Source organism: Pleurodeles waltl, chromosome 12, assembly GCF_031143425.1.
Source record: "Pleurodeles waltl isolate 20211129_DDA chromosome 12, aPleWal1.hap1.20221129, whole genome shotgun sequence".
Lineage (NCBI taxonomy): Eukaryota > Metazoa > Chordata > Amphibia > Caudata > Salamandridae > Pleurodeles > Pleurodeles waltl.
This window is the reverse complement of record NC_090451.1, coordinates 385,928,891-385,955,951: the sequence shown is the minus strand read 5'-3', so window position 1 is coordinate 385,955,951 and position 27,061 is coordinate 385,928,891. Positions and strand designations below refer to the sequence as shown.

General features: G+C 43.7%; 1 protein-coding gene across 1 annotated transcript in view; it reads right to left on the bottom strand.

Annotated features, from left to right (window-relative positions):
- LOC138266998 (ninjurin-1-like) overlaps positions 1-27,061 on the bottom strand; it is a 284,052-nt gene that overhangs the window by 53,465 nt on the left and 203,526 nt on the right. The window contains exon 3 of the mRNA XM_069215835.1: positions 12,065-12,165. Within this exon, the coding sequence (XP_069071936.1) occupies positions 12,065-12,165 (101 nt within the window). The remainder of the gene's footprint in view (positions 1-12,064; positions 12,166-27,061) is intronic.

Sequence of the window (27,061 nt, the reverse complement as noted above, 5' to 3'; positions counted from 1 at the left end):
CACTCCCAAATATTTTGGTTGACTAAAGGTTTTTTCATATAGTTTCTATGACTGTTAAAGTTTCACCATTTTTCGAGATATAAAACGCTGTTCCCAGTAAGTATAATTAGAACGGAATTGTTATAATAATTTATACTCCATAAATACATTAATGTGCAATGCAAAACTATTTAGTATCATATTACATTTAACCTCAATCAATCAAAGAACTAAATGAAGAACTAGTAATACCAATAAAGCAGAAAACCCCTGCCCCCTGTGCTTTGTTTCATGTCAGCCACACTCCCTTGTATCAATTGTTTCAGTTTAATGAATGTATAATGTCACTGGAATATGGGGGTGTAACTCATTAACTAGATTTTAAAAAACATATTTTAATTTTATTTGAAATGCAATTTCACATAATTGACGTAAGTACCATCTTTAATTTCTTTAATCTGACACTATAGAGCACAGGCAGTAGGGTTCAATTTAAGGCTTCAGCTATGACTTCTAGCATAAAAATAGGATTATCTATACAATTCCTTTCAACCTCCAATGCTGTGGCTAGCTAACATGTTTTATTATTTCACCTAGTGGTGTGCTATTGAGCAGCAGTTCATAATTGGAATTGGACTCCCTCTATTGAGCAGTAACTATTTGTTTTTTATTATATGAGGTAAGTACTTGTCCAATTGTAACAGTGATACTTTGTTGAACACTTGAGGTCATTATTGATTAAGGATATTTTTCTGTAGGTTTTAGAACAACTATTATTTTTTATCATTTTTAAATTAATGTTATTAGTGCTTTGGTAAAAGAACCTACAGCACTGTGAATGTCTGAAATATATAACACTTGATCATGACTGATTAACATAGGCCAACTGAGAAAGCCCTGTGTGAATGCCACATAAGTGTGTCTTGGCCTACCACAATAAAATGAGGATCCCAGAACATTTTTTTGTTGAGGCATCCTTTTGGCTTCAAGGAATGGGTTTCAGTTCACACTAGCTATTTAGCCTCTTATCTTTATTCTGCAGATTTGGCAGGTATGAAGGTTGAGCTGAGTGGTTCTAGATGGGCTCAGGAGACAATGGTGCAAAAGGAGGTGGGCTTCCCCAATCTAGCTAATGAAGAGAAACTGTCTGCAGTAAAATCTAGGGTAAGAGTGTGAGAGAAAGAGAGCTAACATTGTCCTTACTTTTGAAAGGGTCTTCTGTCTCCCTTCTTTCTTTCACAGGAGTTTAGTTCACTTGAAAGGGCTCGCTGGAGTACAATTGGGTTACATAAATGTTGCTTCCTTGTCTGGTGGGCTCTCTTCTTCTTCGGTTTTGATAACCTTTCTTACACAGGAGATACAATTGGACTCCTTTGTACCTACAATTGCTGAGAGTCTATCAGTTTCGGCCTCATTCTGCTACACAATCACAGAGCAAACATACATGCACCACCCATGCCACACATGGATGGAACAAAACACCCACATGAAAGGGGAAGAGAGACCCTTTTTACAAGAGCTGACAGTAGGCCACTCTCCCTATGTAGGTAAGAGAAAATGGTCCTTTTTCTACTTCTATAATTATTCATTGGCACCACTGGAAGCATTTCTAAACTGTGTTAAAGGAGAATAGTAACTCTTAACAAAGATGTGGTGCAATTGGCATTCCCCTCCAGACCACAGAGCCTTGCTATGGGTCACAGTCCAATCCACCACAACCACTCAGTGTATGTGAAAGATTGTGTTTTGTAGCAAAGAATAAAAAAATATATATACAGACTTGACGTGGAACTTAAAGCAAGGGTGCATGTTTCACTGAAAAACCTTATCTCCACACTCACTCAAAAGTACCCATTGTTGGTGCCCCCTTTGCTAACCAAAGCATGACAACTACCTGAAGTTAATGCCAGTATTACATGGCTTTCTAATTGTATGAGTCAATCTTACAGTTGTAACAAAGTGGTATTCTATGCTATGTAAATCAAAATTGTAGAGCGCTGTATAACCATTTGTATGGCATTGCAGCTATTTTGGAGTGCGGGGACTTTCATGCTGACTTTGAGGACTCCTTTTCAGATCGGAGTAGGCTCATCACTAGTGTGGGTGTGGTAAAGCTGGTTTCATGTATATGTTTGGTTGCATGTGTGCTGTAATGGTTAGTGTTGTTTGATGAGTGGTGAAGGTCTTTACTAAAGCAAACTAGTAGCATCGGAAAGACTGATGATACATTGACACATTTTATCAGCTTTTGGGATGGAATGGCAAAGTAATTTTTGCTTGTTTGCAGAGCCATACAATAGGCACATCAACCCACAGATGTATTTTGTGAACAATGGTAACAGATGGTGAACTGAGATACAGTAACTATTTGTGAAGTGGAAAACACAGATTGAGTTGCCTCTTGATGCTGGTAATGTTATATCATTATAGCCTGCTGTTAATGGCTAAATCAGTTGTTTAATGTCCTTTCCCAAAGTAAAAGGTCAGAATTATAGGAGAACCTTAACAAGGTAGTGAGCAAAGGTAGCTATAAGCTTGAATATTTACTCATACACCTAGGTATTACTCTCAACACTTTTGCTATTCACCATTTTAGAGTGGAGATTTACAACTAGGTGAAGACTTTCATGGCTAAGCTCCTTCCAGTGAGGGGCTGGGGTTTACTATGATTTTATTTACAACCATCAAATTACTACTGCTTTGTGACTGTATTTTATGTTCTTCCTAGCTTGCAGACGTCTGCCAACTGGGCTGAGACGGCCACCATGGAGGTGGAGATCTCCTTATTGTGAAAGTATAGGGAAATTTAATGATATATGATTATTTCAAATAATATATGTATTAATGTATAATAATATACATTAGTTTAAAATTTTAATATGGCGGACATTCAGTTGCAGTAAACCACTGGTGGTACATACCACCATGCTCAAAATACACACACACACACACATACAAAACAACACTACATTGGTCAGTTTGAGTAACACACACCTGACCCCCATACACACACCACACCCACACACCCAAACCACAATAAAACACATACCCACATTACCCACAACCCCTTACGACTACAAACCATTGGCACAAGACAGACACCACGACCACAGGCAAAACCAGAGCCACACACCACCTACAACTATACACCTCCCATGCACCCCCACATCACACACACCAACACATCACCCTACACACCCTCACCTACACATCTCACACAACACCCATGGCACCACAAAGATGCCCCAGATTCTCAGAGGAGGAGCTAAGGTCATGGTGGAAAAAATCATCAGGGTAGAGCCTCAGCTATTTGGAGCACAGGTTCAGCAGATATTCATTGCTAGGAAGATGGAGCTATGGTGAGGATCGTTGACAGGGTCAATGCCGTGGGACAGCACCCCAGAACAAGAATCGACATCAGGAAGAGGTGGAACAACCTATGGGGGAAGGTGCGATCCATAGCAGCAAGATACCAGCTCGCTATCCAGAGGACTGGCGGTGGACCCCCGCCTCCTCCCCCACAACTAACAACATGGGAGGAACAAGTCTTGGCAATCATGCATCCTGAGGGCCTGGCCGGAGTAGGAGGAGGACTGGACTCTGGTAAGTCTACAATATACTACTATCACCCTGCCTTCCTGCATGCCATCACATACCCCTACCGTCACTTCCATCACTTTATCACCTCCCACACACCCCACCATCACATCCCACCCATCCCAATGGCAAGCCCTGCATGTACCACAAATGCATGGACATCACTCACAGCCCTGCATGGACACCTATCACCAAAGCATGCACACTAGAGAAAAGTATGTAACCCACCACATACCAACTTACACAAATTAAAGCTGCCAGGGCAAATGCAACCAAAGAGGGCAACCCACGGATGCACAATATGTCACACATAAACAATAACACAGCATTTTCATCCCCACAGGTATCCCAGCCAATGTCAGCGGAGGAGAGGTTCCAGCACTATCCAGTCACCCAACTGAAGAGGCCCACAGTGATGACAGCAACTCTGGTCGCCTGGATCGGGATGACCAACCTGGCTCATCAGGGACCTCTGGACAGTCGGTTACCCAGGACCAGTCACAGACAACCACAGACTACCACCACAGCACCCACCCAGCGAACCCATACCTCTGTCTCCAGGAAACGTTAATCAGCAGTGTGTTCACCACCACAAGGACCCCAGGGCACACATTATACCCAGGACAATCAGGGACCTGGGTCAGTGGCAGTGGGCATACGGTTCAGGGGACAGAGGCACAGGACAACAGGGAAACTGGGAGGACTGCTGTGCGCCAGGAGGACTTGCAGGCCATCAACACCACCCTTGTTTCCATTGCAGGGGTGCTGGCAGACATGGCCAACATTATGAGGGAGGCAGTCTCACAACAGTGGGCCCCTGCCATTAGCCAGTCATCTGAACTGCCTTCCACCTCTGCTGGTGCTAGTGGACAGGAGGCCCCGCAATAGGACCAACAGGCCACCAGCACCCCTCCCCCTGCAGATGGTGAACCACCCCACAAACGTTCCCTGCGAACCAGACAGAAGCCAGGGACACTTGCCAAGACCCCCGCCAGGAAATGAGACTCTCCTGATTGTCACCCTTGTGACCCACTCTGTCACCCTGTGCACCTTGAACTGCCATTACTCCCCTTCCTATGTCCCCTTGGACAATGCACCTGTGTTACAAATAGACTGGAACGATACCCTGGACTTTCCTCCATCATCACCCCATCCCTATGCACTTGCCCTCTTCTTCTTAGCACTTCAATAAACACCCTTGTAAAAAATACAAGTATGGAGTATGTAACATTTTTTAAGTATGTATTTGTTTTACCAGGTTCAAACATTGCAATTCAACAGTACAGTTATGTTCACTTAGGAAAGACCTGTAGTTTCCTACAGTGATCACACCAGGAGCGATAGTAGGGCATCAACATCTGCAAAATGAATTGCCAAAGGGTACAGTGAGTGAGCATAGAAGTTGGAAATAACAGCATGCCAGTGCCAAAGATAATCTAAATAATGCCAATGAAATGTGAAGTAACACTGTCTTACCTGTGTGTCATTGGAAGTATTTTCATATCACTGCTGCTCTGTTGGCCTCATCCTCATCCTCTGCCTCCTCATCCTCACTGTCCACAGGGTCGGCAGCTGCCACACGGGCATCTCCAGCCTCCTCCTCCTGCAGAAAAGGCACATGGCGTCTCAAGGCAAAGTTGTGCAACATGCAGCATGGAACGATTATCTAGCAGACCTTCTTCGGTGAGAAGCACAGGGATCCACCTGTTAGATGGAGGCACCTGAACCTGGCCTTCAGGAGGCCAAAGGTTCTTTCGATTATCCTTCTTGTTGGCCCATGGGCCTCATTGTAATGTTCTTCTGCCCTTGTCCTGGCATTCCTCACAGGGGACAGCAGCCACAATAGGTTGGGGTAACCTGCAATACTGAGGGACACCATTTAGCTACACACTATCCCATATGGCCAACACCATACCCATACACCAACACCTACTGGGTGGGAACCAGGGCTCACCTATTAGCCACACCCTGTGCCTCTGTAGTTGGCCCATCACATTTGGGATGCTGCTATTTCTCAGAATAAAGGTATTGTCACCAACCCAGGATACTTAGCATTGACATGAGAGATGTACTGGTCCGCCAAGCACACCATCTGTACATTCATGGAGTGAAAACTCCTAAGATTTCAGTACACCTGTTCATTGTGACGGGGGCACAAATACAATATGAGTTCCATCAATCACCCCAATTACGTTGGGGATATGTCCCATTGCATAGAAGTTAGCCTTCACTGTGGCCAAATCCTCCACCTGGGGAAATACAATGTAGCTGCACATGTGTTTAATCAGGGTAGACAACACTCTGGTCAGCACTATAGAGAACATTGGCTGTGACATTCCTGCTGCCAAGCTCACTGTCACTTGGAAAGAACCAGTGGCCAGGAAGAGGAGCACTGGTAGAACTTGCACAAGAGGGGGGATCCAAGTGGGGTGACGGATAGTAGATATAAGGTCAGGCTCCAATTGGGCACACAGCTCTGTGATTGTAGCCCTGTCAAGTCTATAGGTGAGGATGATGTGCCTTTCCTCAATTGTTGCCAAGTTCACCAGGGGTCTGTCCGGGGGGGTATGTCTCCATCTCCTATTCATCCGCAGCGGTAGCAATCTAAGGGACAAAGGAGTGAGAAGCCGGTCACAAACTGAACATTGGAGATACAACAGTAAAATGCATGATGTCAATTTGTATTGGGTAAGTGGGATATGTCCTATATGTCCTATATGTCCAAATTTTAACTGTGATGCATTTCTTATCAAGGGCCTGCCCCACCCCTGAAATGGCATTCGCCTGTCCTGTATGGAGGGACAGATGGAAGTGAGGTAATTCTGCTGACGTTGTGCGCCGGGAACCGCCGTGCAACTCCTCATTGGTTAACATTGGGCCCTATTGGGTACAGTGTCCAATGGTGGTGTACGATGGAGGTGACGGTATGCACCACAACGGATGTGACCGCCATTTCCTATCTGCTTCCTCACTTGCTACCTGACCTTCAACAGGAGAGGACCTACACTGCATGTGCCACTGTGGCCTGTGTCTGGAACCTACCATGGCCCGAGTGACTGGGGAAAGGGCCCCTGCCTTCACTTCAGAGGAGCTGGAGAGACTGGTGGATGGGGTCCTATCCCAGCATGGACTGCTGTATGGGCCTCCGGACCAACAGGTGAGTACACTGTGAGCACGATGCATGTGACATGAATGCATGGGGTAGTGTGTGTTAAGGCCTCGTGTTAGGGGGTGGGTGGATGTCCTCTGGGTGACATATTGGTTGTGTTCTGGGCCATGTGTTTGGAAATGGTGATGTGGGATGGCCTCCCAATGAGGAAGGGGTGGCCGTCAAACCCTGACCCCCCGATGGCCCGCATACTGGCGGTGAACTATCCTGAGCTGGATGGGTGCTTGAGGGCATCACAGCAGCCACAAGGGAGTGAGTACAGAGCCCATCATTACAACTTACACATGGTAGGGTAGTATCCGGGTGGGGGATGTGTGTCAGTGGGTGCCCCAAGGCCAGGCCTGACATTGCAGAGTAGGTCCCCTGTTGGCAATGGTCCTGAAGGGATAATCCTGCTACCTACCTCGTAGGCATCCACTACTGGTCAGGGCTGCGTGGGTCCCAGGTGTGCTGCATTTGGCGGTGTGTGCCCCTAACCATGCCTTGGTGGCTAGCAAATTAACCGGTAGTGCAATGCGTATTGCATAGGGCTGTTCTCTGTGTGTGTGAGAGTGGCGTGTACCGCAACGGTGGTGTTGGTGCAGCCATTGACCGTCTCTTCTCCCCCTTTTTTGTTTTGTCAACCTTTCCTTATGTGCATTAGCATCATCTGGCAGAGGAGCAGCGGCACTGGCGACGGAGGGAGCTGCATCCCACAGGACCCAGGAGGCAGAGTCCACCGACGCTGAGGGCACCAGTGGGACGGAGGGCGAGGGGAGCACCACAGAGGAGACTGGAGGGGACAGCTCTGACACAGATACCTCCTCTGATGGAAGCTCCCTGGTGGTGGCGGACACCTCTGTGACCACCCAGCTACAGGTACAGCCACCACCCCGTACCAGCACCACCCTCCCAGCAGCTCCTCAGCGAGTTGCCCGTGCCCGCTCACCCAGGAAGGTGGGCATCTCCTTCGCCCAGGCACCTCAGGCCATGCCCCAGTTAGCACTGCTACCCTGAGTGAGGAGGCTATTGACCTCCTGAGATCCATCTCTGTAGGGCAGTCAACCATTGTGAATGCCATCCAGGGGCTGGGAGCCCAAATGCAACAAACAAATGCATTTCTGGAGGGCATTCACACTGGCTTGGCGGTCCAACAGAGATCAATCCAGGCTCTGGCCTCCTCTCTGATGGCAGCCACTGTCCCTCCAACTTCCTGTTTCCAATCCCATTCTCCTCAACCCCAACCTATCCCAAGCACACAGGCATATGAGCAGGCACACAAGACAACACACAAGATTGGCACAGGCAAAAACAAGCACCACACATCATCCCACAGGCACTCACACAACCAACATCCAGATCCAGACATACTAACATCCACAATTTCCATTGTCTCCCCCTTCTCCTCCTCCTCCCTCCCAGTTACGTCTACACTCACACCTACATGCACTACATCCTCATCCACTACCAGCATAACCACCACACCTGGCAGAACACACACCACACTGACAGACATCTTCAAAACAGCCATGCACACGTCCCCTGTGGCCTCTCCCACTGTGTCTGCCCCACCCCCTAAAGTACACAAACGCAAGCACTTAGACACCCAACAGCCATCCACTTCACATCAGCATCCAGCCCATGCACCTACACCCAAAATCAGCAGACAGACACCTCCTACAACCACTCCCTCTTCCTCCACTCCCAAAATTTCTCCCTCTTCCTACCCCAATTTCCCTAAAAATCCTTTCCTTGCCCAACTTGACCTCTTCCCTGCCCCTCCCCCAGTCCTTCACGTCTGGCCAGGGTGGCAAAAACCCAGCCAAGCACCTCAGCCACCCAGTCCACGGGCCCATTAATCTCCACACCCACTTGTGGTGGGAAAGGATCCAGGGCACCTGTGCAGAGGGTGAAGGAGCCTGCACCAAGCAGCATCAAGGAAAGGGTGCCTGCCCCAGCTGCAGCCCGGAAGATCAAGGAACCAGTCTTAGCTGCTGCCAGGAAGGGCAAGGAGCCAGCCCCAGCTGCTGCCAGGAAGGGCCAGGAGACTAGGGCAGGGACTCAGACGGAGCCCCCACCACCAACCATGGTTGTGCACTCTTCCAAGGCTGCAGGGGATGGGCTGGAGCCTCCCTCCCCACCAGCAGCAGCACCACCATCACCAGTAGGCATCCATCTGAGGCTGCAGGAGATGGGCTGGAGCTTCCCACCAGCAGCAGCAGCACCACCACCACCACCAGTGGGCAGCCATCCGAAGCTGCAGGGGATGGGCTGGAGCCTCCCCCCACAACCACCAGCAGCAGCAACACCACCACCAGTGGGCAGCCGTCCGAGGCTGCAGGGGATGGGCTGGAGCCTCCCACCACCAGCAGCAGAAAAGCCACTACCACCATTGAGCAGGCGGACAGTATGTAGTCCTGCCTCCATGGGCTGCTGTGCGGCCTGCCCCCTGTAAATCCAGTGGGTATGACACCCACCTGAGAGACTGTGGCCTTGCACTCCCCAGGACCAAGAGCACAGGGCACGATGCCCCCTCCAGAACCAGTGGGTAAGACACCCACCATCCCCAGCCTCCCCAGGATAAAGAGCACAGGGCATGATGCCCCCTCCAGAACAAGTGGGGAAGACACCAACCAACCCCAGCCTCCCCAGGACCAAGAGCACAGGGCACGATGCCCCCTCCAGAGCATGTGGGCAAGTCACCCACTTGAGAGACTGTGGCCTTGCACTCCCCAGGATCAAGCACAGGGCATGTTGCCCCCTCCAGAGCATGTGGGTAAGTCACCCACTTGAAAGACTGGCCTTGCAATCCCAAGAATCAAGCACAGGGCATGTTGCCCCCTCCAGAACCAGTGGTCTTCTTTCATCTGCCGGCTGAGGTGCCCCCCGTCCCCCGTTCCCCGAGGTGCCTTCCTATTTTCCAACTGATGCCCCTGCAGTGTTCTCTATGTGTTGCTGCAGGTGAGAGGTGGGGGCCCTGGACTTTGGCCTGTGGCCCACGCACAATGGGGACTGGGCAATGTCCCTTGAACTGTACATATGTAAATAACAGTTACATTGCATTTTAGTATTTCTACTGTGTTGATATTATTACAATCACTTTAGCACATTCCTGTTGTCCTTGCATTATTCATCAGGGGTACGGGGTAAATATGTTTTATTACTGCAGCTGATTGTGTGTGTGGTGTTGGGGTGGGGGTGGGGGTGTTGCATGTGTGTGTCACTCTCTTTTTCCTCCCCCACTCTCCTTTGTGCTGGGCGGCTGTACTTACAGTGGTCTTCTTGGCCGTTGTTGGTGTTCGTGGTGGAGCAGGACGTAGAAAATCATTAGGAATATTTGCAGCTTGGGCTCCATAGCAGCGTGGTTCTTCCCTGTGTCTTCAAAGGTGAGCCCTTTCCCTTCTGTGCAGTGTTTCCGCCACACTTTTGATGTTGTTGGTACCGCCCCGGGAATGGTGGCAGTTTCCGGTGTCTTAATACGGTGGGTGGAACATTGGCTTCCGTCTGGCTGTAGGCGGCTACCGCCGTGGCACCCGTTGTTTCTGACCTGGCGGTCGGTGTTGTAAAGTGGCTGTCTATCTGAGTTCTCACCGCCATGGTCATAATTTGGCAGTAGTTACCGCCAGCCTGTTGGCGGTATTACTGCCACTTTATCACCGACCGCCAGGGTTGTGATGAGGGCCTTTGTATTCTTGTACCTCAAACTGTAAATAAATGTGATGTATATATTGGTGATGTGAAAAATAATTGTGATGTTGTGGTGCCTAAAAACAACTGATGTCTACAACTGTCTCATTACAATGTTCTTACGTCCTCCACGTCACACCCCAGGTTCTGTATTCTGGTTTTAACTTTACACCACTTATGCAATCCAAGATTTTATGCAGCAGGTCAAGAGTGAGGTGCTTCTACTGCAATAGAAATGTTCTGTCTATTGTGCTTCCCTCCTCTCTTGAGCTAGGCTAATGCTCTGCCTAGTTTAGAGATGGGTGGACCAGTGATCAATTTGAGCCAGTGGTTTGCGGTGCTCGGCACTGGCACTTAATTGTCAAAACCAGCACTTATGACAGTCTGCCACTTGGTGTTGCGGTTGGTCTATTTTCAAGATAAGCACAAGAACACTTATTTATACATTCAGTAGACATTTAAAGTGACTAATACCTGCTGCCCAACCCATTCTTATAGCTTTGGGGGCCTGGAACAGTCTGGATTGTCACACTTGTATGAGTGTGATGGTTAGTAGTTGTGTTGGTACTGTCATTGACAGCGCTGGCAGAGGCAATGAGTTGCAAGTTGCAGTGGCCTCCTGACGAATTAAGCAATGGGGCGGATGTGGAAAACCCGCCAAAAGTGACAGATGTTCCAACTCCAGATATACGAGCGCACGGATGTCACTGGTATTCTAAAAACAGCACATGGGGACAACATTTACAAGTCACCTGTGGCGCCAGTCTGTCACTTTTTTTGACGCACTGGCGGCACAGGCTGCAGAACCATAACTACAAGGCCACGCAAAGCCACTTTGCATGGCTTTACATAGCCTTATAGATATGGCCCCCTTTCACTCATTACTCTGTGTGAAAGGGGCATTCCATGGGTGTTGCTGTGGGTGTTCCCACACAAAACCCATGGAATCTGACGCATTCCTAGATTTACAAGGTTTTGTAAACCTGGGAATGCATCAGCTTCCTATGACACCCCAGGGGTGGTGTAAGGGTGGCATGACAGGGAAAAAAACATTTTCTCACTGTTTTTTCCTCTTTCTATGTGTGCTGCATTCTGCAGCACAGATAGAAGGAGGAACATGCTTCTCATGTTTGATTTTGTGCAGTAAGGTATTCCTTCATGCACAGAAACAAACATTCCCACAACACTGGCATCCTTGCAGCATGGTGCAAGGGTGCCTGCATTGGGGCATGGCAGTAATTTGTGCACCAGCGCAGGGGACAAGCAGAGGAATGCACTGTATCTTGTAGATACGGCGCATTCCTGAACTTTTGGTTTGTCGCATGACAGTGCAGAAAAAGGGCCTGTGATGCTGCCCTGCGCCAAATCGTTTTAAATGAGACCCGAGATGTCCACAACTTTTGACGGATGCCCATCTTCAAACTCTATATAAGGCCCTCCATCATGTACTTTTGCTCGCCCACTTTTCCGGACTCAGCCCCTGCTGCCCCCTTCTCTTCCCGCTTTCTCTCACTCCCCGCAAATCTCCCGCACTTTGTAGGTCCTGTTCTGTGCTCTGTCGGAATAACACCTTTAAAACACAGCTCTTAAATTCATGATATGTTTGATGAAATATGCTAAATTGCATTCATTAGTGTCATCGATTTCACTCACCGGTCACTGAGTCTGCGTTCGGGATCATCACATTCAATGTTCTTTGACCCTTTGTAGATAAGCAGCGCTGCCACAACGAGCTGCAGGCTGATGGAAATGCCCTGGAACATGATCGTGACAGTATTTCATACATGGGGCAAGAAGAGAATGCACATAATAAGCTGTACATTGTACATGAGAATGCCTATCTCCACTAGACTAACGCGAAAGTAAACCAACATTCAATTTTGGCTGCAAAACAGAATCATGTTCTTGTTCATGTAATATATTTTATAAATCATATTTTTTAAACGTTCAAGGTCAGAATTATTTCAGTATGTACAGAAACAGTGTGAAGATGAAGTCAGAGGTTTTTACTTGTCTTGAATGTATTGTCCCCCAATATTCAATATGCTTTTAAGGGTAGATACTCTTTCAGACATACAAGACATGATTCCTACATGTTCTGTGGACCCACATTTATCTTACTTATGCAAGCATTTTATTTACAAGCACAAAATTCCGTTCCAGAGTCACAGTACCAGGAACCATGGGATTTTACTGTTGCTAAAGAGAAACAGAAAGTCCTAGTTTAGTGGAATTTATAAGTGAGCATCTCGTACCATTTAACCCCAGGGATGTGGCAGTCCCTGGGGCTGCAGGGGGTCCCACATGACCCCCCCTTTAGATTTAATTTGAACCCCAGGGAGGTGGCAGTCCTCCTGGCTGCAGGGCGGCAAGGTGGCCACTGGCATTAATTTTCTCTTTAGCCCCGGGGAGATGGCGGTCTCCGGGCTGTGGGGGGGGGGGGGCCAGTGGCACCCTCGTATTGAATTTCATTAAGGCCAGGGAGAGGTGGTGGTCCCCAAGGTGGCGGGGGGGTGCAGCCACCCCCTCATATTACAAATAATAAGCCCCAGGGAGGTGGAGCTCACCAAGGCAACAATAAGTCCAACAGGGGAGCAAAATCATGCCAACATTTTTCATAAAACATGCTTTTTTGCTATGGCGGAGTCCCTCTGGGACCCCAGCACCACAGCTAGGGGTCAAAGTGTCCCTACCTCAGTAACTGAAGCTGAGTCCCAAGATGGCTGCCCAGGCTTCCTGGTTGAAGTATTGGCAGCCAATCAGAGCGGTGCATTTCCCTCCACAAGCTCGTCATTAGTTGCAAAGTTGTCATGGCCTGAGATATACAAATTTATTTTCCCTTTAATGTCTCAAAAACTACTGAACGGATTTACACCAAATAACCAAAAGCACAATCGACGTACTGACAGCTAGCTTTTTCCTGAAGTTGGTGTAATTCCGTCCAAAGGTTTGGGCTGTAGTTGTGTTTAAAGGTTTTATGGGAATTAAATGTCAAATGTGCCAAAGACAGAGGCAAGTTAAAAGATGCTTTATACATATATCTTAAAACTCCCAACCTCTGCTTGTTGTGATAATATCAATGATAGATGGTGTGCTTGTGATGGCAATTTCCTTCGATGGTTTATAATATAACTTCTATGACGCCATAAGCAGATAACGTTGCTTGTTGCATGTGAAGCTGGGATACCACTCGCTATCATATTAAATCTATTTTGTTTGAAAAATTGTTGGTGTCGCACACGGCAACTCAAGTCTTCAAGCCTTGTTACTTCCCTTTCACTGACTGAGTTAACTGAGAGTGTAAATAACTAGATATACATTTTTTGGCCTTGACTAACTATCTAACAGGATTTATTTCCATGTTATGAGCTAATAATTGAAAGTGACAATTACCTGGTACTATTTGCATAATGAATTAAGCAATTCGCTCCAGATTGGAGATAGCATGAAATCTCTTTGAGAACATGACCAGCGCGACAAATGGTAGCAACATGACAGAAGACACAGGGGGTGAGGGGCTGATGTTGTTAAAACAGCAACTTTTGCATCTGGAGAAACTTTGTAAAAAGGAAATAAATAGAAGTTGGGAGGTCATTTCATTAAATAATTACAATGAAGTTGGGAGAGTCCCACGGGGTCTCAGGATTTTGATAACTCTCACATATGCGAATCCTCACCCTAAACTTTTGGAATAATGGTCTGTCCTGATGGCGGCTACTTGTAAGAGCATGTTGGAGCTGCTCTCGAAATACGCGGCGATGGAACTTTCACAAATAAGTGAGGAGATTAAAAAGATGAGGGCCTCCTTAGAAAATAATGCAGCCCAGGAGGAAATGCACAGCTTCTATAAGGAGATTGAGATACGACTAGGCAAATATGAGGAAGAAATAAAGATGAAAAAGAAAAGGTAATTTGTCAGAGATAAGAACGATTATGCAACTGGTCGTATCCTTACCTTTGGTAGGAAGTTTGATTTGGCGAGACAGGATTTCCAACACAGCGAGGCCCTAAGACAGCAAGAAATCCTTTCATCAGAATCAAGTGTTGAAAATCCCTCTGACACTGAGGAACAACCGGGTACTAGTAGCCCACAAGATCAACCATTTACTGCACTGGAGTAATACCGTTTTTTACAATTGAATCAGTGACCATGAAGAAAGCCTCTAAGAGGCAGAGGAGAAGACGGAGATTGAAAAAGAACCACAGAGGGGGAACAGCAACCAGAAACCAGGAAGTTGCCTGGGAGAAGTATGCGACAGGGCAGGAGAAAGAAATAATTAGTGAGAACAAACTTACCATAGTAAAAATCTCTTCTCATGAACTATCACAAGATGAACGTTCTGTCTTAGAGTTGGGGCTATCATTTTGTCCAGTAGCTAATTTAAACTATACTAAAACTCGTATTGATATTTTCCAATTTGTAAGAAAACTGAAATTGTTCACGATTTTTACCCAACAGAAGGAACGGTGCATTCCATCGGGTTATGAGACAAATTTAAATATGATGGATTTGCCTACTGAGTTGAAGATAGGTGATATTAGTGGCCTTGCCACTCTCAGACAATTGGAAACAGGAGAACGAGGTTGGGACACAGAAATTGAATTATTGCAGGGGTTGGGTATGGAAACAAGGGCAACCAGTGTAAATAAATTTAAGCCGAAATCCAGATGTAATCCCATGACTCCACATGATAACATTGATGCTTTTCATGAAGCAGTAGTATTTCACTTGTTTAAACTCTGGCAGAATAGTAGGGATATGTTTGCGACCAATTTGACACCGGGACAACGTGCAGCGTTATTGTCACTTAGTAAATCAACTTCCTTTGTAATCAAACAAGCAGACAAAGGGGGTAATGTTGTATTATGGGATATGCAAAAATATCAAAAGGAAGCAAGGAGACAGCTATTGTCAAAATGTTATGAAAAGTTGATGTTAACAGCATGTAAAAATTAATTAACAGCATTTCATGAGTTATTAACAGAAAATTACGACTATGGTCTTTTCACTGAGGATGAGTTTACATTTTTGCAAGTTAAGAATCCAGTAGCACCCTGTTTTTACATGTTGCCAAAAATCCATAAGGATAGGGTAAACCCCCCGGTAGACCGATAGTATTGGCAAAAGGTAGCCTAAACACCTCAGAGTACCTTGACTGTTTTCTATGTCCTTATGTCTCAAGTTTGGTTTCTTTTTGTAGAGACAGCATGGACTTTATTACGAAAATACAAAACATACCATGGCAGGCTAACTATACACGGTGACAATAGATGTGGTGTCCCTATATCATGTATTTCACATGATTTAGGTATTCAGGCATGTCAATTTATTTTAGGGATGAACCTTTAAGATTATATGAACATTTTGAACTGCTCCTAAAGATGTTGAGTTTTTGCCTGGAGAATAATCTATTTTTATTTGAAGATCAATAGTATAGGCCGGTCACAGGGACTGCTATGGAAAGCTCCTTTGCTCCTAGCTATGCCTGTTTATTTATGGGATGGTGGGAAACACATGTGATGACGGATGAAAATGAGAAATGGACCAAACATATAACTTTCTGGACAAGATATATCAATTATATTTTTTTAATATGGGATGGACCTGAAAAAGTTCTACATGATTTCTTGACTTGGTTACCCAATAATGACCCTAATCTGAAATTTACACATAAAATACATAGAGAGGTCATGAATTTCTGGAGGTTGAGGTTGTAATAGAGGATGAGACCCCTCAGACTAGACTTTTCCGTAAGAGGACTGCAGGAAATAGCATCTTACATGCCCGTAGCCATCACCTACCAAGATTGAAGTGGAGTATAACATATGGGGAATTACTTAGAGCTAAGAGAAATAGTAGTACGCCTATGAGTTTTCATATTGAACAGGCAAATATGATTAGAAGATTTCAGTCCAGAGGATACCCCAGGAAAGTAATTAAGGAGGCTTGTGAGAAAGTGGCTAGTGTACAGAGACAAACTCTTTTAGTTCTGAGACAACAGCAAGCCAGTGACAAGGTTGTGAGATGTATTACAACTTATAATGAATATTCAGACCAGGTTACAAAGATACTAAAACTGTACTGGCATCTAATCAGAACGGACAGGGCTATTGGCCAGCTTGTTGGCCCACATCCAAGGATCACATATAGAAAAAGTAGCTCCCTTCAGAATATACTTGTACATAGTTATCAAATGAAGAACAGGGAAATGTTCTTAGATAAATATCAAGGCTTTTTTAGATGTACTAAATGTAAGGCTTGCAAAAATAGTGTGAACCGGAAAACATATGTACTTCCCACAGGACAAGAAGTCAGCATTAAGAGATTTTTGAATTGCAACTCTGACTATGCAATTTATGTGATTATCTGCCCATGTGAGCTCCAGTATGTGGGAAGCACAATTTTCCCCCTGAAGAAATGCATTTTGGAACACTGGCGAGCTATCAAAAATAATGATGCCTCCTATCCGGTGGCCCGCCATTGTAACCTGATGCATCAAGGTAAAATTGAGGTAATGTAATTTTTTTGAATTGACAGGGTACAGTTATCTCCGAGAGGAGGTGATAGGGAACGGATTTTGAGAACACTGGAATCCGAGTACATAATCAGGCTCAATAGCAGATATCTGTGGGGATTGAACAAAGATGAGGAACTTCATGCACATATAGGGTAATCCCCACATTATGAAAGTAATGTATTGATGGGATCTGAAATGGAATTTAGGACCAGGTGTTCGTGAGGCTGGGTAGCAGTATTGTATGCTTGACTTGCGTTTAACAGCCCCAACTCCCGAGTTATAATTTTTGTAGTTTAATAGTTGATTAGAATTTGTGAGATGGTGTATTTTTTTAATTTTTTTAAAAGACTATAATACCATGGATATTTCCTGGGCGGATGGAATTTGCCTGTAAATTTGGGTAAAGGGCCACTTGGCCGTAATGTTGGTAAATAAATGAATGGCAAGAGATTATATACGTCTTTTTGTTAAGAAATGAAGAATTATATAATTTATGTTATAAATGTTATAAAATATTTGGGAAAAACTGAACAAAATACTAAACAAGTCCAAATGGTGGGATAATGAAAGATGGGATATATATGTTGATGATAATTTAGAGGCTGTTATTTTTGGAAAATTTAATCCCAAATTATATTTGGATTTATTTGGGGTTGATTTGAAATTGTTTTAATTGTGGTGCATTGTAATGTATCTTTTTTCTTTCTTTTTTTCAAATAATGATCTGTTTTTTATGTCTAGGGAAACCATGGGTATATTTTGTAAGGGAGAGGGGGCCTCTGTAATCATTTGGGCTTATGAAGAAGACCGTAAAGGTTGAAACGCGTAGCCTTTGCAAGTCAAGAACTTGTTTCTCTTTGAAGATGATGACAGCCTAAAATAAACAAATTATGTGTTTTGGAGTGCCGTTTGGATAACTTTTTCTGACATATTATTATATATATATAGGTTGAACAGGGCCATTATAGCAGATGCTCTAGCACTCACTCACTCGCTCAAAATCCCATGCCTAAATTACATAAATAATTTTTTTGTCAAGCTGGGACACCCTGAGCTGTATTTTACCCCAGATAAAATGAAACAAATCTCCAGGAAAGACCTGAAAAATATTTGCCTCACCCACCTGGCCGAATTGAGATGGGATATAGAGGCAAATAAATATAGTGTTAGGAGAAATCGTATGATACAGCAAACGAACAGCATGGAACCATACCTATGTAACGTTTTGAACCCAAGACATCGGTTTGACCTTACGCGTTTAAGACTAGAGTCCTTTCATCGCCTTGTCGGTTTTCCCCTGACTAATGATTGGTCTCCACAATTGGAAAAATGCCCTTGTGACACAGTCTCTGACCAAAACACAATGCATATACTTCTTTTTTGTAAATTGTATTCAGCCTCGAGGAAAACGTTTGTGATACCATTTTTAAAATCAATGCATTTTAAACAATGTCGCCCAGCTTTCCTGTATCTTTTGTCCCTCCCATCTATCATGGTTTGTAATGGATTAGCTTTATTCCTGTGCTCAGTGATTAAGGCTAGATCATACCTTGAGGCAAATGAGTGAGATTTCTTAAGCGTTATATCTTAGAGTACCTTTCCTGTTTTAACTAAATTGTTTATTGATCCCTTTTAACCTTGTTTTTATTCTCTTACTTGGTCGTATTTATATTTATATTTATACATATTTTGTATTCGCTTTTTTTTTTAACATTGCTTTTATGTATAATGGCTTTTATGATTGTTAAATTCAACCGAATAAAGTATCTTTGATGATGATAATATATATATATATATATATTCAAAGTTAGTGATAAGGTAATTATGTCTAGGATTCCTCTTCAATTCTAAAAGGGACATTTGTTTTATATTAAACATTGGAAGCATTTGATGAATCTACACAAAACTTCCCAATTAAACAACCGATCTTGTTTTTCAGCATGTCAAACATAGCGCTAACCTGTTGGGGGCAGGCTGAGTGTATAAATGTAAGACCAAAAACTAATCATTGTCCATTTTAACTCTCATATAAAACTAGGCTGTCTGCTGCAGAAAACCTGCTATGCACAACATGGTTTGGCCCTCCACAGGTTGAGTGCTGGCCATGCATAGTGAGTGCTGGGGTTAGTTGGAAGACTTGGGCAGTTTTTTTTCAGCTTTCCTTAATAAAATGTATTGTAAAACCAATTTATGGGTATAGGACACGTCTTTAAAAATGTGTTGACTATGGGTGTTTCAAGACCGAAATGAAGGTCTACAGTCCTTGTTTTTTTTATTGTAGTCTGTCAGTTACAAAGTGGGATCACTGACTCTCACCAGCATTCTATGCATCTTTCCTAAGTTCCAGTTTGTGCAATCATGAGATTATTGGAAGTGGGACTTTGTTTATACCTGGAGAGATCCTTAATTTGGCATTCAATGAAGAGAGGAGATTTGAATTCCCATTTAGGTCATCATTTAAGACGGGAGAATTTGCATTAAAGGAAACACTTTTGTGGTCCTGCTATTGTAAAGGCCATTGCATTGGTGTCTGAAGTAAACTTGTGATTCTTTTTCCTTTGCACATTTAGGCATTTAATGCAGCATGGGAGGCCTCTGAATTCACGCACCCCTACACTCACAGAGATAAGTTATATAATACTATAACTGGATTTTTTTACAGGAAGCATGTGCAAACAAGGATTGGCAAAACAAATAGGTCTCACTATGTTTAAAGAAGTAATGACATTCACACTTTCATGACCTTCAAAAGCTGCACTTGGCAATTGTTTAATGTAGGCTACAGCACCCTGAGCAATTACTGGAGGTTCCATAGACATTACTTGTAATATTTGAACAAAAGCACTGCCCAAGGAAAAGTGTAAAGATATGCCCTGCAGAGGTGATGGTATGTTAGGTTAGTTTGGTTAGCTACAGTAAATTAACTAGGTTATAGAGGTTTGATTCATTAGGTATGGTAAATTACATAAGTAAGTATGGGATTTTCCTATGGTAGATCAGATACATACATTTGGTAGATATGATTAGTGAATAGTATTGGGTGTTTATTTTATAAGATGCCATGGCATTCAGACCGCAAGTAGGAAAATCGTTAACAGCAGATAAAATGGTGTTGTACCAGCAAAATAAACACATTAAAGAGCAAATACTGGGACTCAATTTCAAGTTACACATCATGGTGCATCTGCAGTTGAACAAAGGGAGCATGTGATACAGTCAGCAAAATCGAAAGGGAACACAAATGTAACCATGTAACCACAATGTAACCGTAATCAAAACGCCCAAAACCTATCCTACATTCAACAATGGCAATGCTTCCTATTGATGACATGCTATAGCATCAGTTTGTTGCAAGATCTGAAACACATTACATTTCCACTGTGGATTCCAGAGGGCTGGATTTTCAGGGTATTCTCATAACATTTATATACATACAGTGAATTTAACTGGAACCCTGCGACAAAATCAGAAAGGGTGCTTCACATCAGTACTGGTTCAATATCTTGTGGCCATACTGTGAATCATAGTCAATATTTCACATGGTTGGCCTATTAAAGGCTATTCACTGTGATATGTCCTCTCAGCCCATGTGTGGCAGGAGGCACACCTGAGGGTTATGCAAAGAGGGCCATAGGGCACTTGCACATACAACCTGACCTCTCAAACCAATGGCCTTCCAGTTTGTGTGACTATGATGCAGATGTGTGCTGTGTAAACTGAACAACACAGTTGTGTGCCGTGACCTTAGTCAGTCATACCATTACAGGCCTCATTATATGTGCCTCAATAATGTGGCTAGAAACATCCCCCTAGTTGACATTTCTGGGGGCAAGCTGCTCTGGAGATAAAGTGATGACTATAAGAGGCAACATGAGGACCCCTTACAAATGAGCAATTACTGGGAATCAGTTATTCTGGTCCAGATTATGATGGTTAGTCCTCATTTCCTCTAGATAGTTCGCCCAGAGACTCCACCAGGACAACATACTCACAAACTCATATCCTATTGAGCTGGTAACCCCTGCTGTGTTGAAATTAAAAGGCCCTCCTCAAAGAGCAACTGGGTGCTTGTGATCTGTTCCTGGATGATCCAGATGATTTGATCTGAGGTTGGTTTATGGACTGACCTAAATTGTTGAAGAGTAGTGTTGGAAATACTTGGACAGTCTGAGTTTTGCCATCAGCATCTTTCTTCGATCTGTTGTGCATCATTCTGATGCTTTTACGTAGTGAATAAAAGATAAAGTGCATGAAAACAAGAAAGAATAAAGACAGACATGTTCCGTGGAGGTAATATTGGTAACATAGAATTGTGGGTCTGGCTACAAACCCTCTATTCATCTATTTTTGACCATCCCAATGAATTTTTCAATAATCATATTGTTTTGTTCTGCTATGGAAAATGTCAAAACCTTATAAATGTCCTCTGGTTCTGCATGATAGATGTTGTCGGCACACAGTGTTCCCAGATACATTGTCTAGCGTTCATTCTTAATAAAAAGACAACTATGTTCCTATTTGGTGCATAGTCATTAATAAAAAAAATGATAGAATCTTCCTCCTTTACAGTATTTGAATTCTTCTTCTATATTATATCTGTATTTTGATGGAAATGAAATATTTGTGGTACTAGGTTTTTTCAGTAGTGCGCAGTGTAGCATTGTGTGATGGAGGTATACGTGAATACTTGTTTATAAAAAGCCAGGCAGAAGGATATAAATTGTCTGGGGCAACTCATCGCTTTCTGGTCACTGCATTTCACACAGACAATCAGTCTGCTTTGCTAGGCGACCGCTTCACAAAGATTCAGCGTTTTGCATTTGTTGCAAATGTGATAATGGAAGATTGCAGATTGCATGGTTTACCAGCCACCCGGTCTGGCTTCCACTTAGCTATCTAGTTAGCCTCTTGTACTAAACCAGTATATGGTAAAAGTAACATTATAGTTAGGGAAATTTATCAGTGACAATGTTAACATTTTGCAGTAAAAGAACATGGATATTCACCAGGTTTAACTGGCAGCACTAACTATAACTTGCTTCCCTGCCATGCACTTCTTATGACCTCACATATGACATTACAAATGAAATCTTGTATGACATCATTTAAGGCATCACTGATGGAGTCTCAAATGACATGATTGATGACATCCCCGGTGACATAACTGATGATATCATCCAAACTTTGTTTCCTGCAAACAGGTGTGTAAATTACTATAGCATTACATGTCTGATGGTAAGTACAAAATAGTTCAGAACAAGATCAGGCATCATTTATACAAACACAGAAACAACTCTCTTAGGTGTTGAAAGCAAGAATAATGTGCAACATTGACAAATACCATACACTTTACATGAAGCATAGTTCACATTATCAATCAACCACAGATATATGGGAAACTCATATTACACAAGTTGTTCAATAGCTATACAACTAGTGAAAGAAAACTCAAATAGTGAAGGCCAACTCTAAAACAAATACCCTACTAGGGACACCTTTTATCTGTATCAACCCTCAGACATAAACCAGTACTACATTAAGAAAGTTCATATCAGTAGAGAACTGAATACTGTAAACAATGTTTTTTTCTATAAACAGAGTTAATTCTATACCACACTGTTTGAAATTCTCATGGGAAATACACCACAGAGTATTCAAGTGAATCTACTAAGAACAGTGTACATTGTATGCAACAGTTGTCAAAAAAAGACAATACTTGTTAAAAACAAACACGATCTGAAGGTGCTAAATATCATACTACCTGCACCCTTCATACTGTATACATAGATTAGTATCTGGTACACACACAGTTCTATGTTAAGTATAACATATCATCCTGATACAATTCTCTCTAATAACTCAAGGACGCTTATAAAAGTTAGTATCTGCTACGTAGTGTTTTTCCTGTTGGAATTTTTTTCTACAGAACCCAACATTTTTATAGACCATAATAAACACAACTCAGCTATTCCTTTCACAGTTACTCTTCAATGCAAAGACTTATAACATGCTCAATACCTCTAAACATCTATGGTGCATTAGGTGCACATGTGTTTTGTTCACACTTATAAGAATTAGCTGGACCTTGGCTGAACAAAATTAGGTAGGAAACTACTATTGTAGTCATCTTCAACTAGTTAAACTGCAAAACAAACTAGCACACACATTGGATTGTGTCATCAGTGATTTCACCAATGATGTAATTTGAGATGTCACTGCATTGTTCCTGCCTGCAAGGTGCATCTACTTAAGCTGCTCCCTCTGGGTTGGAGCAAACTCTTGATCTGTTTCCCTGCCCACACCAGTTCGGGCAGGGAAACAGATCAAAAGTCAGCCAGTGGGAGCATTTTCAAAGCACCCACCCACTGGGAGCAGACTTTGTGTTTGCTGCCACGTGGCGGAGAGTCATCGAACAGGGCCAAAGTTATTAGCAACACAAAAAATGCACCTAATGGAACAGCTGACTATAACTACTCAATGGCGAACACTAATAGGTTATATATATATATATATATATATATATATATATATATTCGCCACTGGGTAGTTATAGTTAGGTCTGCTTTTCTCTAGTGGAGTGTCTTTTGGTTTGCTAATACGTTTGGCCCGGTTTAACAAATCTTCATGAAACTTTCCAAAAATGTTCATCCACCTCAGCTCCTTCCTGGAAAGTTTTCACATAATTCATCAGGCAGGGGCTGAGAAAAAACAGAGGTCCCAAAACACAAAATTCTCATAGACTTCTTTAGCAAAAATTGCTGAATGAAATTATACCAAATTTGTCAGGAAGCTAGATTTTGGCCCACAGTTTGTGCTTTTTGTGATTTTGTGTAAATCCATTCAGTAGTTTTTCAGAAATTAAGGGTAAAAAATAATTGTATATTTTGGCAGCAATGTCTCATGAGTCTCCATGAGCCTCCTTGCAAGAGCTCAAAATCAGAAATGGAGCCTTGTAATTGGTCAAGGGGCCGGTTTTTCCCATGAGCCTTTACGCTCACTCGGGAACGAGAGGCTACCATAAGTCCTGTGAGCACTCTGATTGTCTGGATGTTGGAATGTTAGATATGAAATGCCTGCCATTACAGTTTACTGTGAAAAATTTGAGGTGTTGTGGAAATGAAGTAAAACATGCTATATAATGGGGCAGCAGAAAGGCATGCTACCTCCTAGATTTAGAGATGAGGTGTCTAAGTGATAACTACTGTGAAGATAATAAATGTATATTGTTTTAACTATTTTTTTTTTTATCTTACAGAACTCTCATGGGATCGTGAATAGTAAAAATGAGAAGAGGAGTTGTCAATACACTCTATTAGTAGGAATGGAAATTGTGGTCCTTGTCTTTGGGAGGAAATGTGTAGGAGTTAAGTACTGTGATAAGTAGATGGGTAATTCTTATTTTTTTTAAAGTTATGATCTCTGGAAACTCTTGCACAATTGTGAAAAGTAGAAACCAGTAGGTGATCTTTGAATATACTATAGTATGCACATTTGGTACTGTGGGAAGAAGTCTTACTGGAGATGGTGTTTATCAGAATTTACTAATTATGCCCATCAGCTGGGCTTGTCACATGCTACTATGCACACACATCATTAGAGAGAGGCGAGTTGGTAGGGAGGACACTCCCTGGACAGAGCGTACCATGCACATCTGTCATCCAAGAGCGAGGATTCAGCAGAGAGGCCAATCTCTCTCCACATAGTCTACATGTACAACTGTCATCTGAGAGAGAGGTAGGAAAGGAGAGGCCAGTCTATGCACAGACCTAACTACACACATTCGTCATCTGAGAGACAGGTCTGACCAGTGAGGCTAGTCCAGGTACACACCTTATTATGCACACCCATCATCTGAGAGGTCTGACAGGAAAGGTCAGTCATTCTCCAATCCCTATTATGCACACCCATCATCTGAGAGACAGGTCTCAGTGGAAAGGCCAGTCTCTCTTCCAGCACCCTACTATGGATACCTGTCATCTGAGAGAGAAATCTGTAAGCCCATGCACACATCCTGCTACGCACACTTGTCATCTGAGAGACAAGTATGACAGGAGAGGCCAGTCTATGTACACACCCTAATACACACCCATCACCTGACAAAAAGGTCTGACAGGAAAGGGTAGTCCCTCTCCACTCACTACTATGCACACCTATCATCTGAAAGAGAGATCTGAGTGGACAGGGCAGTGCCTCTCCACACACCATACCACACACACACACATTATCTGGGAAGGAGTTCTGACAGATGAGGCCAGTCCATGTACACACTCTGATATGTGTACCTGTCATCTGAGAGAGAAGTCTGACAGAAAAGGGCAGTCACTCTTCACTCACTACTACACACACTCGTTATTCGAGAGAGAGGCCTGAAAGAAGAGTTTAGTCCATGCACACACCTGACTATGCTACCCTGTCATCTGAGAGAGAGATTTGACAGGAGAGGGCAGTCCATATGTACGCCCTAATATACCCACCTGTCATCTGAGAGAGAGTTCTGACAGTACAGGCCAGTTCAAGTACATACCCTTATATGCACACCTGTCATCTGAGAGAGAGGTCTAACAGCAAAGGGCAGTCTCTCCCCACTCACTATTATGCCCACCTCTCACCTTAGAGAGAGGTCTCAGCAGATATGCAAGTCTCTCTCCACACACCCTACTACACACACCTGTCATCTGAGAGAGAGGTTTAAAAGGAGAGGCCAGTCTATGCACACCCCATAATATGCTAACCCGTAATTTGATAGACAGGTCTGACAGGAGAGGCCAGTCCATGTAAACACCCTAATACACCTGTCATCTGAGCGAGAGGGCTGAAAAGAAAGGGCAATCCCCCTCCACTCACTACTATTCACACCCGTCATCTGAGAGAGGTGTCTCAACAGAGAGACCAGTCTGTGTTCCCACACCCTACTATGCACACTGGTCATTTGAGGGAGAAGTCTGTAAGGAGAGGCCAGTCAATGCACATATCCTAAAAAGCACAGACATCATCTGAGAGAGAGGTCTGACAGGAGAGGTCAGTCCATTTGTAGACCCTAATACACACACCCGTCGTCTGAGAGACAGGTCTGACAGTAAGGGCTGTCCCTTTCCACTCACTACTAATCACACCTGTCATCTGAGAAAGAGGTCTCAATAGAGAGGCCAGTCTCTCTCCACATACCCTACTATGCACACCTGTCATCTGAGAGAGAGGTTTATTCTGCTAAGTTACAATAAAAAAACATTATTTTTACAAAGTAATGTCTGAACACAATATATATTATAACATCATTGTACCTTATATAGACTCACAAAAATGATTTACTTAAGAAAAAAAATCATAGAAGCAAACAAAGGTAATAGTAACATTAAAGTTAGATGTAGTAAAAATACCTGTTTTCTCTAAATGAAACCTTAGAAGATTACTGAAAAAACCCATTTGCGATGACAGCAATGACTGATTTGTATATGACTGGGGCCAAACTGGGGAGACGTAGCAAGCAAAATAACAATGGATTAAACACTGCATCCATCATTTAATTTTGTGGTGTTGCTATGTGCGCCTTACGTGGTTAGGGTGTACCCAGACAGGGGATACCCTGCTTGCTGCACCACTGGATTCAAGCTAGGCTGGCTGATGAGGAGTGATACCCCAAAACCGGTCCCAGGATGAGTGTTTACAGTTTAGGGAGGACCTGTCTTGGCAGTTCACGCTGGATTGTTGCCATGGGGAGCAGGGTCAAGACTGATTTGCCTATGGCTGGGTCTAAGCTGGGGTGGTGTAGCAAGCAAAATAACAATGTATTAAAACCAGATTTATGACTGGGGTGAATGTTCAAAAAGGTTCAACGCTCCATCCATCATTTTATTTTGTAGTGTTGCTATGTGCGCCCTAAGTGGCTAGGGTATGACCAGATGGGGTCCCTTGCTCGCTGCACCATTGGATTCAGGCAAGTCTAGCTGATATGGGGTGATACCACAAAACTGGTCCCACGATACTTCTTTCTGATCCAGGGAGTATCTGGCAAGGCAGTTCGGGTTGGACTGTTCCCATGGAGAACAGGGTCAAGACTGATTTGCATATGGCTGAACCCAAGCTGGGGTGACATAGCTAGCAAAATAACAATGGCTTAAACCCAGTCCTGTGA